Source organism: Schistocerca nitens, chromosome 4 (genome assembly GCF_023898315.1).
Source record: "Schistocerca nitens isolate TAMUIC-IGC-003100 chromosome 4, iqSchNite1.1, whole genome shotgun sequence".
Classification (NCBI taxonomy): Eukaryota; Metazoa; Arthropoda; class Insecta; order Orthoptera; family Acrididae; genus Schistocerca; species Schistocerca nitens.
The window spans coordinates 981,104,290-981,118,490 of NC_064617.1; the positions used below are offsets into that span (position 1 = coordinate 981,104,290).

General features: G+C 44.6%; 1 protein-coding gene across 1 annotated transcript in view; it reads left to right on the plus strand.

Annotated features, from left to right (window-relative positions):
• The window catches only part of LOC126253689 (troponin C, isoallergen Bla g 6.0101-like), a 141,415-nt gene extending 133,388 nt beyond the window's left edge, over nucleotides 1-8,027 (plus strand). The window contains exon 6 of the mRNA XM_049955216.1: nucleotides 7,854-8,027. Within this exon, the coding sequence (XP_049811173.1) occupies nucleotides 7,854-7,888 (35 nt within the window). The 3' untranslated portion in view covers nucleotides 7,889-8,027. The remainder of the gene's footprint in view (nucleotides 1-7,853) is intronic.
• The last annotated feature ends 6,174 nt before the right edge of the window (nucleotides 8,028-14,201 follow it).

Consider the following 14,201-nt stretch of genomic DNA (forward strand, 5'->3'; position numbering starts at 1 on the left):
TGTTACATCATCTCGATATATCACAGCATCATCCGCAAAAGGCCTCAGTGAAATTCCGATGTTATCCACAAGGTCATTTATGTATATTGTGAATAGCAACGGTCCTACGACACTCCCCTGCGGCACACCTGAAATTAGTCTTACTTCGGAAGACTTCTCTCCGTTGAGAATGACATGCTGCGTTCTGTTATCTAGGAACTCTTCAGTCCAATCACACAATTGGTCTGATAGTCCATATGCTCTTACTTTGTTCATTAAACGACTGTGGGGAATTGTATCGAACGCCTTGCGGAAGTCAAGAAACAGGGCATCTACCTGCGAACCCGTGTCTATGATCCTCTGAGTCTCGTGGACGAATAGCGCGAGCTGGGTTTCACACGATCGTCTTTTTTGAAACCCATGCTGATTCCTACAGAGAAGATTTCTAGTGTCCAGAAAAGTCATTATACTCGAACATAATACGTGATCCAAAATTCTACAACTGATCAACGTTAGAGATATACGTCTATAGTTCTGCACATCTGTTCGACGACCCTTCTTGGAAACGGGGATGACCTGTGCCCTTTTCCAATCCTTTGGAACGCTACGCTCTTCTAGAGACCTACGGCACATCGCAGCAAGAAGGGGGGCACACATTGCAGCAAGGAGGGGGGCAAGTTCCTTCGCGTATTCTGTGTAAAATCGAACTGGTATCCCATCAGGTCCAGCGGCATTTCCTCTTTTGAGCGATTTTAATTGTTTCTCTATCCCTCTGTTGTCTATTTCCATATCTACCATTTTGTCATCTGTGTGACAATCTAGAGAAGGAACTATAGTGCAGTCTTCCCCTGTGAAACAGCGTTGGAAAAAGACATTTAGTATTTCGTCCTTTAGTTTGTCATCCTCTGTTACAGTACCATTTTGGTCACAGAGTGTCTGGCATTTTGTTTTGATCCACCTACCGCTTTGACGTAAGACCAAAATTTCTTAGGATTTTCTGCCAAGTCAGTACATAGAACTTTACTTTCGAATTCATTGAACGCCTCTCGCATAGCCCTCCTCACACTACATTTCGCTTCAAGTAATTTTTGTTTGTCTGCAAGATTTTGGCTATGTTTATGTTTGCTGTGAGGTTCCCTTTGCTTCCCCAGCAGTTTTCTAACTCGGTTGTTGTACCACAGTCGCTCTTTTCCATTTCTTACGATCTTGCTTGGCACATACTCATCTAATGCATACTGTCCGATGGTTTTGAACTTTGTCCACTGATCCTCAACACTATCTGTACTTCAGACAAAACTTTTGTGTTGAGCCGTCAAGTACTCTGTAATCTGCTTTTTGTCACTTTTGCTAAACAGAAAAATCTTCCTACCTTTTTTAATATTTCTACTTAAGGCTGAAATCATCGATGCAGTAACCGCTTTATTATCGCTGATTCCCTGTTCTGCTTTAACTGTTTCAAATAGTTCGGATCTGTTTGTCACCAGAAGGTCTAATATGTTATCGCCATGAGTCGGTTCTCTGTTTAACTGCTCAAGGTAGTTTTCAGATAATGCACTTAAATAATTTCACTGGATTTTTTGTCCCTGACACCCGTTATAAACGTTTGAGTCTCTCAGACTATATCCGGCAAATTAAAATCTCCACCCAGAACTATAAAATGGTCGGGAAATCTACTCGAAATATTTTCCAAATTATCCTTCAGGTGCTCTGCCACAACAGCTGCTGAGTCAGGGGGCCTACAGAGACATCCAATTACCATGTCTGAGCCTGCTTTAACCGTGACCCTCACCCAAATTATTTCACATTTCGGATCTCCGTCAATTTCCTTCGATACTATTGCACTTCTTATCGCTATAAACACGCCTCCCCCTGCACTGTCCGGCCTGTCTCTGCGGTATACATTCCAATCTGAGTTTAGAATCTCATTACTGTTTACATCTGGTTTCAGCCAACTTTCTGTCCCTAGCACTATGTGGGCATTGTGACCGTTTATTAATGAGAGCAATTCTGGGACCTTTCTATAGAAGCTCCTGCAGTTTACTATTACCACATTAATATTGTTATTCCCTGTTGCGTTTTGCCTATTAGTACCTCGTCGCGTCTCAGGAGGCGTCTTGTCGGGCCTAGGGAGAGATTTCTCTAACCTAAAAAACCCACATGTGCACTCCACACGTACTCCGCTACCCTTGTAGCCGCTTCCTGTGTGTAGTGCACGCCTGACCTATTCAGGCGGACCCTACATTTCTCCACCCGATAGCGGAGGTCGAGAAATTTGCACCCCAAGATCTCCGCAGAATCGTCTGAGCCTCTGGTTTAAGCCTTCCACTCGGCTCCAAACCAGAGGAACGCGATCGGTTCTGGGAACGATACTACAAATAGTTAGCTCTGATTCCACCCCGCGAGCGAGGCTTTCCGCCTTCACCAACTCCGCCAACCGCCTGTACGAACTGAGGATGACCTCTGAACCCCGACGGCAGGAGTCATTGGTGCCATGAATGTGTTTCATTCTCAGTTTCACAGCAAACTATGCACCTGTAGTCACTTACACTAAACATGAACAATCGCTGGATCGAATGAATGTTGGCTTAATTAAAAACGCCTGCCACTGGATGAATTCAGGTGGAAATTCTTGACTGAACTTTGCAGTGGGAGCTCGAGGAACGCGGTTGGATGTACACTCCTGGAAATGGAAAAAAGAACACATTGACACCGGTGTGTCAGACCCACCATACTTGCTCCGGACACTGCGAGAGGGCTGTACGAGCAATGATCACACGCACGGCACAGCGGACACACCAGGAACCGCGGTGTTGGCCGTCGAATGGCGCTAGCTGCGCAGCATTTGTGCACCGCCGCCGTCAGTGTCAGCCAGTTTGCCGTGGCATACGGAGCTCCATCGCAGTCTTTAACACTGGTAGCATGCCGCGACAGCGTGGACGTGAACCGTATGTGCAGTTGACGGACTTTGAGCGAGGGCGTATAGTGGACATGCGAGGGGCCGGGTGGACGTACCGCCGAATTGCTCAACACGTGAGGCGTGAGGTCTCCACAGTACATCGATGTTGTCGCCAGTGGTCGGCGGAAGGTGCACGTGCCCGTCGACCTGGGACCGGACCGCAGCGACGCACGGATGCACGCCAAGACCGTAGGATCCTACGCAGTGCCGTAGGGGACCGCACCGCCACTTCCCAGCAAATTAGGTACACTGTTGCTCCTGGGGTATCGGCGAGGACCATTCGCAACCGTCTCCATGAAGCTGGGCTACGGTTCCGCACACCGTTAGGCCGTCTTCCGCTCACGCCCCAACATCGTGCAGCCCGCCTCCAGTGGTGTCGCGACAGGCGTGAATGGAGGGACGAATGGAGACGTGTCGTCTTCAGCGATGAGAGTCGCTTCTGCCTTGGTGCCAATGATGGTCGTATGCGTGTTTGGCGCCGTGCAGGTGAGCGCCACGATCAGGACTGCATACGACCGAGGCACACAGGGCCAACACCCGGCATCATGGTGTGGGGAGCGATCTCCTACACTGGCCGTACACCACTGGTGATCGTCGAGGGGACACTGAATAGTGCACGGTACATCCAAACCGTCATCGAACCCATCGTTCTACCATTCCTAGACCGGCAAGGGAACTTGCTGTTCCAACAGGACAATGCACGTCCGCATGTATCCCGTGCCACCCAACGTGCTCTAGAAGGTGTAAGTCAACTACCCTGGCCAGCAAGATCTCCGGATCTGTCCCCCATTGAGCATGTTTGGGACTGGATGAAGCGTCGTCTCACGCGGTCTGCACGTCCAGCACGAACGCTGGTCCAACTGAGGCGCCAGGTGGAAATGGCATGGCAAGCCGTTCCATAGGACTACATCCAGCATCTCTACGATCGTCTCCATGGGAGAATAGCAGCCTGCATTGCTGCGAAAGGTGGATATACACTGTACTAGTGCCGACATTGTGCATGCTCTGTTGCCTGTGTGTATGTGCCTGTGGTTCTGTCAGTGTGATCATGTGATGTATCTGACCCCAGGAATGTGTCAATAAAGTTTCCCCTTCCTGGGACAATGAATTCACGGTGTTCTTATTTCAATTTCCAGGAGTGTATTTTCGGAGGCGGCTCGTATAGCGGCGCTCAGTCGCGATGGGGTCTGGAGGATACGAGAGTTTTTAAACGTGTGCCGACGTGCTCGTATCCTCCAGACCCCATCGCCGAAGATGCCGTGTTCGAATTTTGGACGTTAGACCGAGTGTAAAGTTTTGAGGTGAAAAAACTAAATATTGTCTCTCCTATCTTCTGACTGGAGGACGAACCTGCTACAACCGGCTAATTTATCTTGGTGAGCGATTAGTTTAGCCTCCCTCCAAGTTTCTTCGATCTATGTGTGTGGAGTAAGGCAGTTTGGATTTTGGACAGAAGTTACAGGAACGCTGACGAGTCAAGTCGCAGCAGAATGTCGGTGCTCCGTCGCCACGAGGGCTGCTTCTGGGCGCGGTTGAACGGCGGTTTTGGACGGGACTTAGTTCAGGTTTGAATAAGGATTCTCGAAAGCGATTAACCTCAGTTATATTTTCTGCTGTCTTTTTTTAAGATTAAGTTGGAACCGAGCTTGTTCTTTCAACAGCCACGGTCAAATTCATGCCTCGTGCGCCTAGATGACTTTCATGGTTCTTTTTGGAGCCAGACCATCCCATCTTTACAGGAAAATGCTGAATCTTACTTTCAATAATTCTGTGAGTTTGAATCTTTGTGTGTGGGCAACTATGCGTTCCCTTTTCGTTCCTTAGTAAACGCAATCCTTGCTGAATAATTATGATCAACAAGTTATTACAGATTGCCTGTAATGAACCATAGAGTTAGGATTTTATATGTGTTCCACTTTAAAAACAGTTCAGGAGTACTTTTCACCTTTGTCAATAAATCTTTTCATGCAGTTATGTATTTCGTAAAATTTCATTGCAATGTGCATGCAAGCAACCTTGGATGCTCCTGTGATAACTAACCTCAGGTGCCACGTAACAGAGACTTACTAAGAAATACTCAGGAAAGTGTAAAGCCACATCGATCGGCCTGAAGTTCCTTTGTTAGACTTCCATGGCGCTTTTTTGTTTTCTTGGGACAGTAACAAGGGCTACAATTTCACTTAATATTTATGGGACTTGTGACGATTTGGTACACAGGGGTAGGTAGACAACGTTAAACACTGTATTTGTTTTATAAGAAGCTCGAAACTATGAAAAGTCCCTGTTATAGGACGGAAGTTCGACCCACCAAGGAATTCACTGCCGGTTTTTACTTATGCAGTAAACAACAGGGGCGGCTTTTAATAACTTCTACATCAGGAAGTACAGAAACTTAGGGTGTAACTTTACTTATGCGTAGAAACAAAAAAATAACCTTGGCTCAGGTTGTAAGTTTGTGGTTCAGGTTGTTTCAGACCCCATGTGAGCGGAGTGGAGGCGGTGTTGCGGAGCAAAAAACCCTATAAAGTTATCCGTTTCAGCAGGTTCCTATGTCTCCCCTTTCATCAACTTTGGTGCATATGGCACACCATACAGAAGCAGTAGTGAATGCAGTAACTGCAGACATCTATGCAAAAGTATGGAACGATTTTGACTACCGTCTGGATGTTTGTCGTTAGCCCAGTGGAAGAAACGTTTGTCTAACGTAAATAAAACTTTCATCCTAAACGTAAATGAAAAATGTTCCACAAGTTTGTATGTGCATGCATGTGAAATATCTACCGTTGTAAAATCGGATGGTTCTCTTGGAAATGAAAACTTCGTAGTCCTATGGCCCAAGTTAAAAGCATTTACAACTTTCTATCTTTCTTCATGCGGATGATACAGTCTTTTGAAATTGCATGAATATTTTTTTAAAACACCTTGTCCTATTTAACCCATGTACTTCCCCCACGTCTATCCTTCTGCACTTAACTGAGATTTCCTGCCCATACATAACTGTCAGCCACGTAAAGAACTGAGTAGATTGCTTTTGTCTGAAACAAAGTGTCATATCTAAGCTGTATCTGTCACTGGACTCGGCAGATAGTGATGTACAAACTATGCCCTGCACCAGAGTAGGAGGGAGAAGGGCAGATTTGCTGAGCATGTAGCAGAAGGTATAAGGGAAGACCACGAGGATACAAACCAGAATCCTTGTGATTACCGGAGTGGCAGGGGGACAGCTTCAGGGTTAGAGCCAAGTCTTGAAAGTCAATAGAACAGAAATGGACCATAACACATGTAGCAGTTTCCAGAAAAGCAAAATTAGTTTTTCATCAGAACGTTAAGTAGCTGCAAAACAAGGTGTATGTGCTTCTTGTATGCCTAGAAAATGTGGGACATTCTGAAGTGATGTTCTCTGCCTCTCTGAGCATCATTCAACTACAGGGATAGAAAAGTGATTATAGAGTAGCATCATTTTCGTGTAGAGTGAACGTGGGAAAGGAGGAATTGCAAATATGTGAAAGTTGGACACGAAGTAAAAAACATTGATGTAAGCCGTTTTTGTGTCTATCTGAACCTAGAAGCCTGTGCATGTGAGCTGTTATTGAAGAATACTCATCTTTTGATTGGAGCAGACTACAGGTCCTCTCCAGGAAACTTTCAGCCATTTATGAGAAATCATTACTGACCTACCTGTCAGACAAGAGGTTCAAATGGTTCAAATGGCTCTGAGCACTATGGGACTTAACTGCTGTCGTCATCAGTCCCCTAGAACTTACAACTACTTAAACCTAACTAACCTAAGGACATCACACACATCCATGCCCGAGGCAGGATTCGAACCTGCGACCGCACGGCCACACCGGCCGGCTTCAGACAAGAGGAAACAGCGTAATTTACGGACATACAAACGACAGAAACTCAAATTATCTGCTGATACCAGTAAATTCAGAGGTACCGGTATTCAGATATTAACGTGTGGACTTTTCAAAGTGTCGTGTGCCGTTAGTTGCGAATCTGAACGTAGAGCGTGTGCATATCGGCATTCACGGACTATTTAGATTCCTCCAGGCTAGGAACCTTTTAAATAGACCATCATCCACCACCATCTTAATCCTTGAGTATAGAGTGAAAGTGAAATATAAGAGTGTTGTACTTATTTCATTTACCTAGTACTAATCAGTGTAGGTTTTACGGAACCAAAGCTATTCAGCAGTAAGACAGCACCATCTAGTGGAAAGCGTAGGCATTAACTAACACGCTAACTGAAGTTAACGTTTACGTGTTTTACGGACTGCTTAATATGAACTTTTGTGATTCTTTGACGTCCCCACTCCCTGCGAAAGGTGGCGCAGCCTGTCTTATTGATAAAAGGCAAAATTATTAAATAAAAGCGATATTTACAAGACTCGCAGTAATAGCAAAACACAAGGCCCGCTCATCATCGGAGAGTCGTCGCTATCACGTCGGGAAGTAAAGCCGGAAAACCTACCGACGATACGTATCTACGAGCAGACGTCGACGAGGAGCACCTAAAAAGGGAACCGGAAGAGAGTTGAGGATGCTTCAAAGTCCTTTAAGAAAGTTAGTTGAGTCACTTTACAAAGCCACTTAAATAATTCACTCATGTCAGTCACTTACGTCACGTAAATAAGTCCGTTTAGTAAGTCGCCTAAGTAAGTCATTTAAGCAAGTCTCTTAAGAAAGTCACTTCAGTAAGACACGTAAGTTTGTGACTTCCCTTTGTAATACTCTCTGAAATAGCATATCTATCCGAAATACCTTCAAATTTTACAAGCTGGCTCTAAGAACTTGATATCTATGAATTTGACGAGTCTTATTTTTGACAAAGTAATGTTGTGCATGCACTGTTGATACAATGAGCAGTGTGAGCTTTGGTGTGTGTTCTGAACTTGTGCCTGTCTCGTTGCAGAGTTCATGGAGGTAATGACGGGTGGCGATGACTAGAGAAGGCGGTCTCCTCGAACACAGGATCTTCGATGCTGGCTCTTCCCCAGAAGACAACATCAACCACTGCAAGTCCTCTGTTGGCCTGTCTGTGTACATCAACAAAAAAATCGTTAATAAATGTTCACAGGAACAAGCATTTATCGAATTCTTATTTACTGAATATGCAAACACTATTCCGAATTTAAGTAAACATATTTCAGTAACTAGCTACTACAGAATCCACATCTTAAATTACAAATGTTGATGTGACTAGTTACATCTACATAAATAAATGAGCTTCTTGTGATATTTTTCTTCTTTGCGCTGGTGCAGGTGGCTTGTCGTTGGCGTTCTCCGACTTTACACTTTAGCTATCAAATACAGCACAATTAAATGGAATAACAGCTACAAACGTCTATAACTATTTAATGCATGTCAGTACATCAATAATACGAGGGCAGTTCAATAAGTAATGCAACACTTTTTTTTTCTCGGCCAATTTTGGTTGAAAAAACCGGAAATTTCTTGTGGAATATTTTCAAACATTCCCGCTTCGTCTCGTATAGTTTCATTGACTTCGGACAGGTGGCAGCGCTGTACGGAGCTGTTAAAATGGCGTCTGTAACGGATGTGCGTTGCAAACAACGGGCAGTGATCGAGTTTCTTTTGGCGGAAAACCAGGGCATCTCAGATATTCATAGGCGCTTGCAGAATGTCTACGGTGATCTGGCATTGGACAAAAGCACGGTGAGTCGTTGGGCAAAGCGTGTGTCATCATCGCCGCAAGGTCAAGCAAGACTGTCTGATCTCCCGCGTGCGGGCCGGCCGTGCACAGCTGTGACTCCTGCAATGGCGGAGCGTGCGAACACACTCGTTCGAGATGATCGACGGATCACCATCAAACAACTCAGTGCTCAACTTGACATCTCTGTTGGTAGTGCTGTCACAATTGTTCACTAGTTGGGATATTCAAAGGTTTGTTCCCGCTGGGTCCCTCGTTGTCTAACTGAACATCATAAAGAGCAAAGGAGAACCATCTGTGCGGAATTGCTTGCTCGTCATGTGGCTGAGGGTGACAATTTCTTGTCAAAGATTGTTACAGGCGATGAAACATGGGTTCATCACTTCGAACCTGAAACAAAACGGCAATCAATGGAGTGGCGCCACACCCACTCCCCTACCGAGAAAAAGTTTAAAGCCATACCCTCAGCCGGTAAAGTCACGGTTACAGTCTTCTGGGACGCTGAAGGGGTTATTCTGTTCGATGTCCTTCCCCATGGTCAAACGGTCAACTCTGAAGTGTATTGTGCTACTCTTCAGAAATTGAAGAAACGACTTCAGCGTGTTCGTAGGCACAAAAATCAGAACGAACTTCTCCTTCTTCATGACAACGCAAGACCTCACACAAGTCTTCGCACCGGAGAGGAGCTCACAAAACTTCAGTGGACTGTTCTTCCTCATGCACCCTACAGCCCCGATCTCGCACCGTCGGATTTCCATATGTTTGGCCCAATGAAGGGCGCAATCCGTGGGAGGCACTACGCGGATGATGAAGAAGTTATTGATGCAGTACGACGTTGGCTCCGACATCGACCAGTGGAATGGTACCGTGCAGGCATACAGGCCCTCATTTCAAGGTGGCGTAAGGCCGTAGCATTGAATGGAGATTACGTTGAAAAATAGTGTTGTGTAGCTAAAAGATTGGGGAATAACCTGGTGTATTTCAATGCTGAATAAAACAACCCCTGTTTCAGAAAAAAAATGTGTTGCATTACTTATTGAACTGCCCTCGTAATTATAGAGAATTTAAAAGAAAGTTAAAAAAATAGTTTTACCAAGTTATAAGGGCTTTGATGACTGGTCATACACACAACATTAACTGATAATCTATTTCACGTCACGCGTTCTGAAGCATACATGTAGTTACCGAGCGGAACGCTTAAGAAATGCGTAAACTGAGTCCTGGAACGTTTTCTGGCAACGGAGGCCTACACGCAAGGTCTCAGACGACTCCATAAAACGGTATCAGTGTCAGGTACGTAGGTATAGATGACGAAGATCAAACCACTGCATCGTCATGACAAATACGAGCCATCCTATGGTTTGGAAGATGTTAATTTAAAAAAAAAAAAAAAAAGCGAACCTCCATACCATAACGTGGGATTGGTCAGTCTTACTGAAAATCTTCTCGACTTGTGATGACAGAACAACAGTTCTAAATTTTTAACACGCAGAATGCCTCCCGTACGGAGCCCGCCATTTTAGCCTTAAGGCACGGGACTTCCACTTAGGCGTGGCCCTGCAATGGTGTTGCGCAGTGTATACACGTCTGACGGCCTGCCATGAAGTGTCCGTCCTGCTTCTTCCTCTGTCCTACTTTCTAAACTTCGCAGAAGCTGTTCTGCATATTTTGCTGGACAAACACTCCTGGAAAAATATATTCGCAGGCTGCGAACTCCTGGCAGATTAAAATTGTTTGCGGGGCGGAACTTCAACTTGCACGAGTACCACTTGTAACCTCCCCCTCACTTATCGACCTTAATGACAGTGAAAAATTTAAACCGCGTGTACCTAATGGAAATTTGGGAAAAGCAATCGTCACCGAAGTTAATTTGTCGGTAAAGAGGGGGGAAAGGGTTACATCTAAATGAAAGGAAAAATGCAAATGAAACTGGTGGAAATTAATTTTGAAAAGGGGTAAAGTTAATAAAGAAAGTAAATGTGCGACCGTTACGTCAACAATTAACCAGCGGTAGTTAGATATTTGAGATTTGGGGGAAATTACGGTCGCCAGTCCTAAGGACAATTACTATAGTAACTGAAAAAAAAGGTTATTACACATATAATTAGCACTAGAAGCGTGGCAACTGAAGGTTGACACGTGTAGTGTGAAAACTGAAAGTTTGTCAGAAGTAATAAATTTCGCTACACTCTGACTTAATTTAGCAAAATAATTAATAAAACCAGAAAACTGAAAGTTAATTTAGTGACTGAAATTAATAGTGAACTTTCTTTCTGAAGCATATTGAAATTCAGTAAAATACAGTTAGTCTTGGGCTACCTCAACAATCATTTCAAAAGCTACTTGAATCTACGCAATTTAGAAATAAGAGATTTAACTTCGAACTTGAATTAAATGATTCTGAACATATAACAATAGTAAAATTTTGTACGTACCAAGCTGAGCTGCAGTCACAGGTAAGCTAAAATACGGTAACAAAACTCGCACTCTTAATTTGTGCTCGTGTAATCTAAATATTGTAGCCAGCTATGAATACTTTAATAACTGAACTTTGAAATTAAAGCAGTGAAATTGAATTATATTACTTTAATGCTGGCGTTTGAATTTCAACGACACTCGGGTTCATTTCGGAAAAGGAAGGGACCCTGCTTGGCAATGCAATTGGGACAATGAGCAACAAAGGTTCATGCTAACTTGCTGTAATTTTGTGATGCAACAATTTTAAAAGCTGAGGTCTGCCATACAGTTCTGAAACTTTACGTGCTTCCAGTCTTCCTTGTTGGTTGATTGAAGGTTTGAAGCCGTCGATCGAGGAGGTGGCGACAGTCACTCATTGTCGGCCGTCGCTGTTGCAGAAGCTGGATGTTGGCGCGCCTTCTTCTCGACACGGTCACCAGCCGAAACGGGCTCTTGATGTGTGCCAGCTAACGCTTCCCGTCTGCACACCATGTCCGAAACTATCATCGCAAGTCGAGCGCAATTACATGCTGCTAAACCCCGAAAGCGCGGCCACTCGCGGGAGCGTCACACCACACACCTGCTCCACTCGCTACTCCAGCCAGACCCTCTCATGCTCTGCCCGCGCTCCACGCGGCAGAGTTAACACTACCAAAGATCCTACACACTTTGATTCTTCACACGACCTATCGATGTAATCGTTCGATAGCAGTTTTCCCTAGGCAAGACCCAGCGTAAAAATACAAATAATATTTACGAAACAAACCAATTATACATCGACATAAATGCATAAATATATATATACAAATAGTAAAACAAGTACAATATGTAAAGACACAGAAATGTCATATATTCAGTTAGCAAAAATAAGCAAAACAAATTTATAGTACAATAGATGGAAATAGGAGGATATGCATTTACGGCGTTACACACTACAGCAAATTATGCAAGACAGCTTCTGTAAAATTCGGAAAACAGGAGGAAGGCAGCGGCAGAATTGAAATTGTGAAGACTTTTCTTGAGTCGTGCTTGGATAGCGCCAAAATATGAAACAGAAGAATTTGTGTTTGTCACTGTTATGCACTGAAGAGTCAAAGAAAATGGTACACCTGCCTAATATCGTGTAGGGCCCCCGCGAGCACGCAGAAGTGCCGCAACACGACGTGGCGTGGACTCGACTAGTGTCTGAAGTAGTGCTGGAGGAAACTGTCACAATGAATCCCACAGGGCTATCCATAAATGTGTAAGAGTACGAGGGGATTATTTCTTCTGAACCGCGCGTTACAAGGCATCCCAGATATGCTCAATAATGTTCATGTCTGGACAGTTTGGTGGCCAGCGGAAGTGTTTAAACTCAGAAGAGTGTTGTCATGGAGCCACTCTGTAGTAATTCTCTTCGTGTCGCGTGTTGCATCGTCCTGCTGGAATTGTCCAAGTCCGTCTGAATGCACAATGGACAAGAATGGATGCAGGTCATCAGACAGGATGCCTACATTCGTGCCACCTGTCAGGGTCGTATCTAGACGTATCAGGGGTCCCATAGCACTCCAGCTGCATACGCTACACACCATTACAGAGCCTTCACAAGTTTGAACAGCCCCTGTTGACATGCAGGGTCCATGGATTCATAAGGTGGTCCCTATACCCGTACACGTCCGTCTGCTCTATACAATTTGAAACGAGACTCGTCCGAACAGGCAACGTCTTTACAATCACGAACAGTCCAATGTCGGTGTTGACGGGCCCAGGCGAGGCGTAAAGCTATGTGTCATCCAGTTATCAAGTATACAAGAGTGGCCCTTCGGTTCCGAAAGCCCATATCGACGGTGTTTCGTTTAATGGCTCGCACGCTGACACTTGCTGATGGCCTAGCATTCACAAATCTGCAGCAGTTTGTGGAAGGGTTGCACTTCTGTCAAGTTGAACGATTCTCTTCAGTCGCCTTTGGTCCCGTTCTTGCAGGATCTTTTTCCAACCGCAGCGATCAGAGATTTGATGTTTTACCGGATTCCTTATATTCACGGTACACTCATGAAATGGTCGTACGCGATAATTCCCCCTTCATCGCTACCCCGTAGATGCTGTGCCCCATTGTTCGTGCGCCGACTATTAACACGACGTTCAAACTCATTTAAATCTTGATAACCGGCCATTGCAGCGCAGTAACCGATCTAACAACTGCCCCAGACAATAGTTGACTTATATAGACGTTGCCGACCGCAGCGCCGTTTTGTGCGTGTTTACATATCTCTGTATTTGAATACGCTTGCCTATACAAATTTCTTTGGCGCTTCAGTAAAACGACAGAGTGAAAATCACATTAAGATTTGCGCAGATGCGTTGCATAGTGTCTTTAGTACACCCGTCGATCGCGTCATGTCACACTTTTCAGTTCGCGTCTAACACTGACAAGGGAACCTCCCCATCGCACCCCCCTCAGATTTCGTTATAAGTTGGCACAGTGGATAGGCCTTGAAAAAATGAAAACAGATCAATCAAGAAAACAAGAAGAAGTTGTGTGGAACTATGAAAAAATAAGCAAAATATACAAACTGAGTAGACCATGCGAACATAGCCAACATCAAGCATGATCTGATCGCAGCAGCGGCGTGGTCCCGTGGTTAGCGTGAGCAACTGCGGAACGAGACGTCCTTGGTTCAAGTCTCCCTCGAGCGAAAAAGTTTTCTTTATTTTCGCAAAGTTATTATCTGTCCGTTCGTTCATTGACGTCTCTGTTCACTGTAATAAGTTTAGTGTCTGTGTTTTGCGACCGCACCGCAAAACCGTGCGATTAGTATACGAAAGAACGTGACTCTTCAATGAGAACCGAAAACATTTGATCGCAAGGTCATAGGTCAACCGATTCCTCCACAGGAAAACACGTCTGATATATTCTATACGACACTGGTGACGGCATGTGCGTCACATGACAGGAATATGTTCTACCTTGCCCGATTTAGGTTTTCTTGTGGATGTGATAATTACTCCCAAAAAAGTGATGAAAACATAAGAGTTTGTCACATAAACTGCAAAAAATGAATCCAACAGTTTCACAGTCTCTCACTTTACCTTGTGCTCTGTTAAAACAAATGTTTTTAACGTTTTCAAATTTTTCCGTGTGTAGACCGTCAA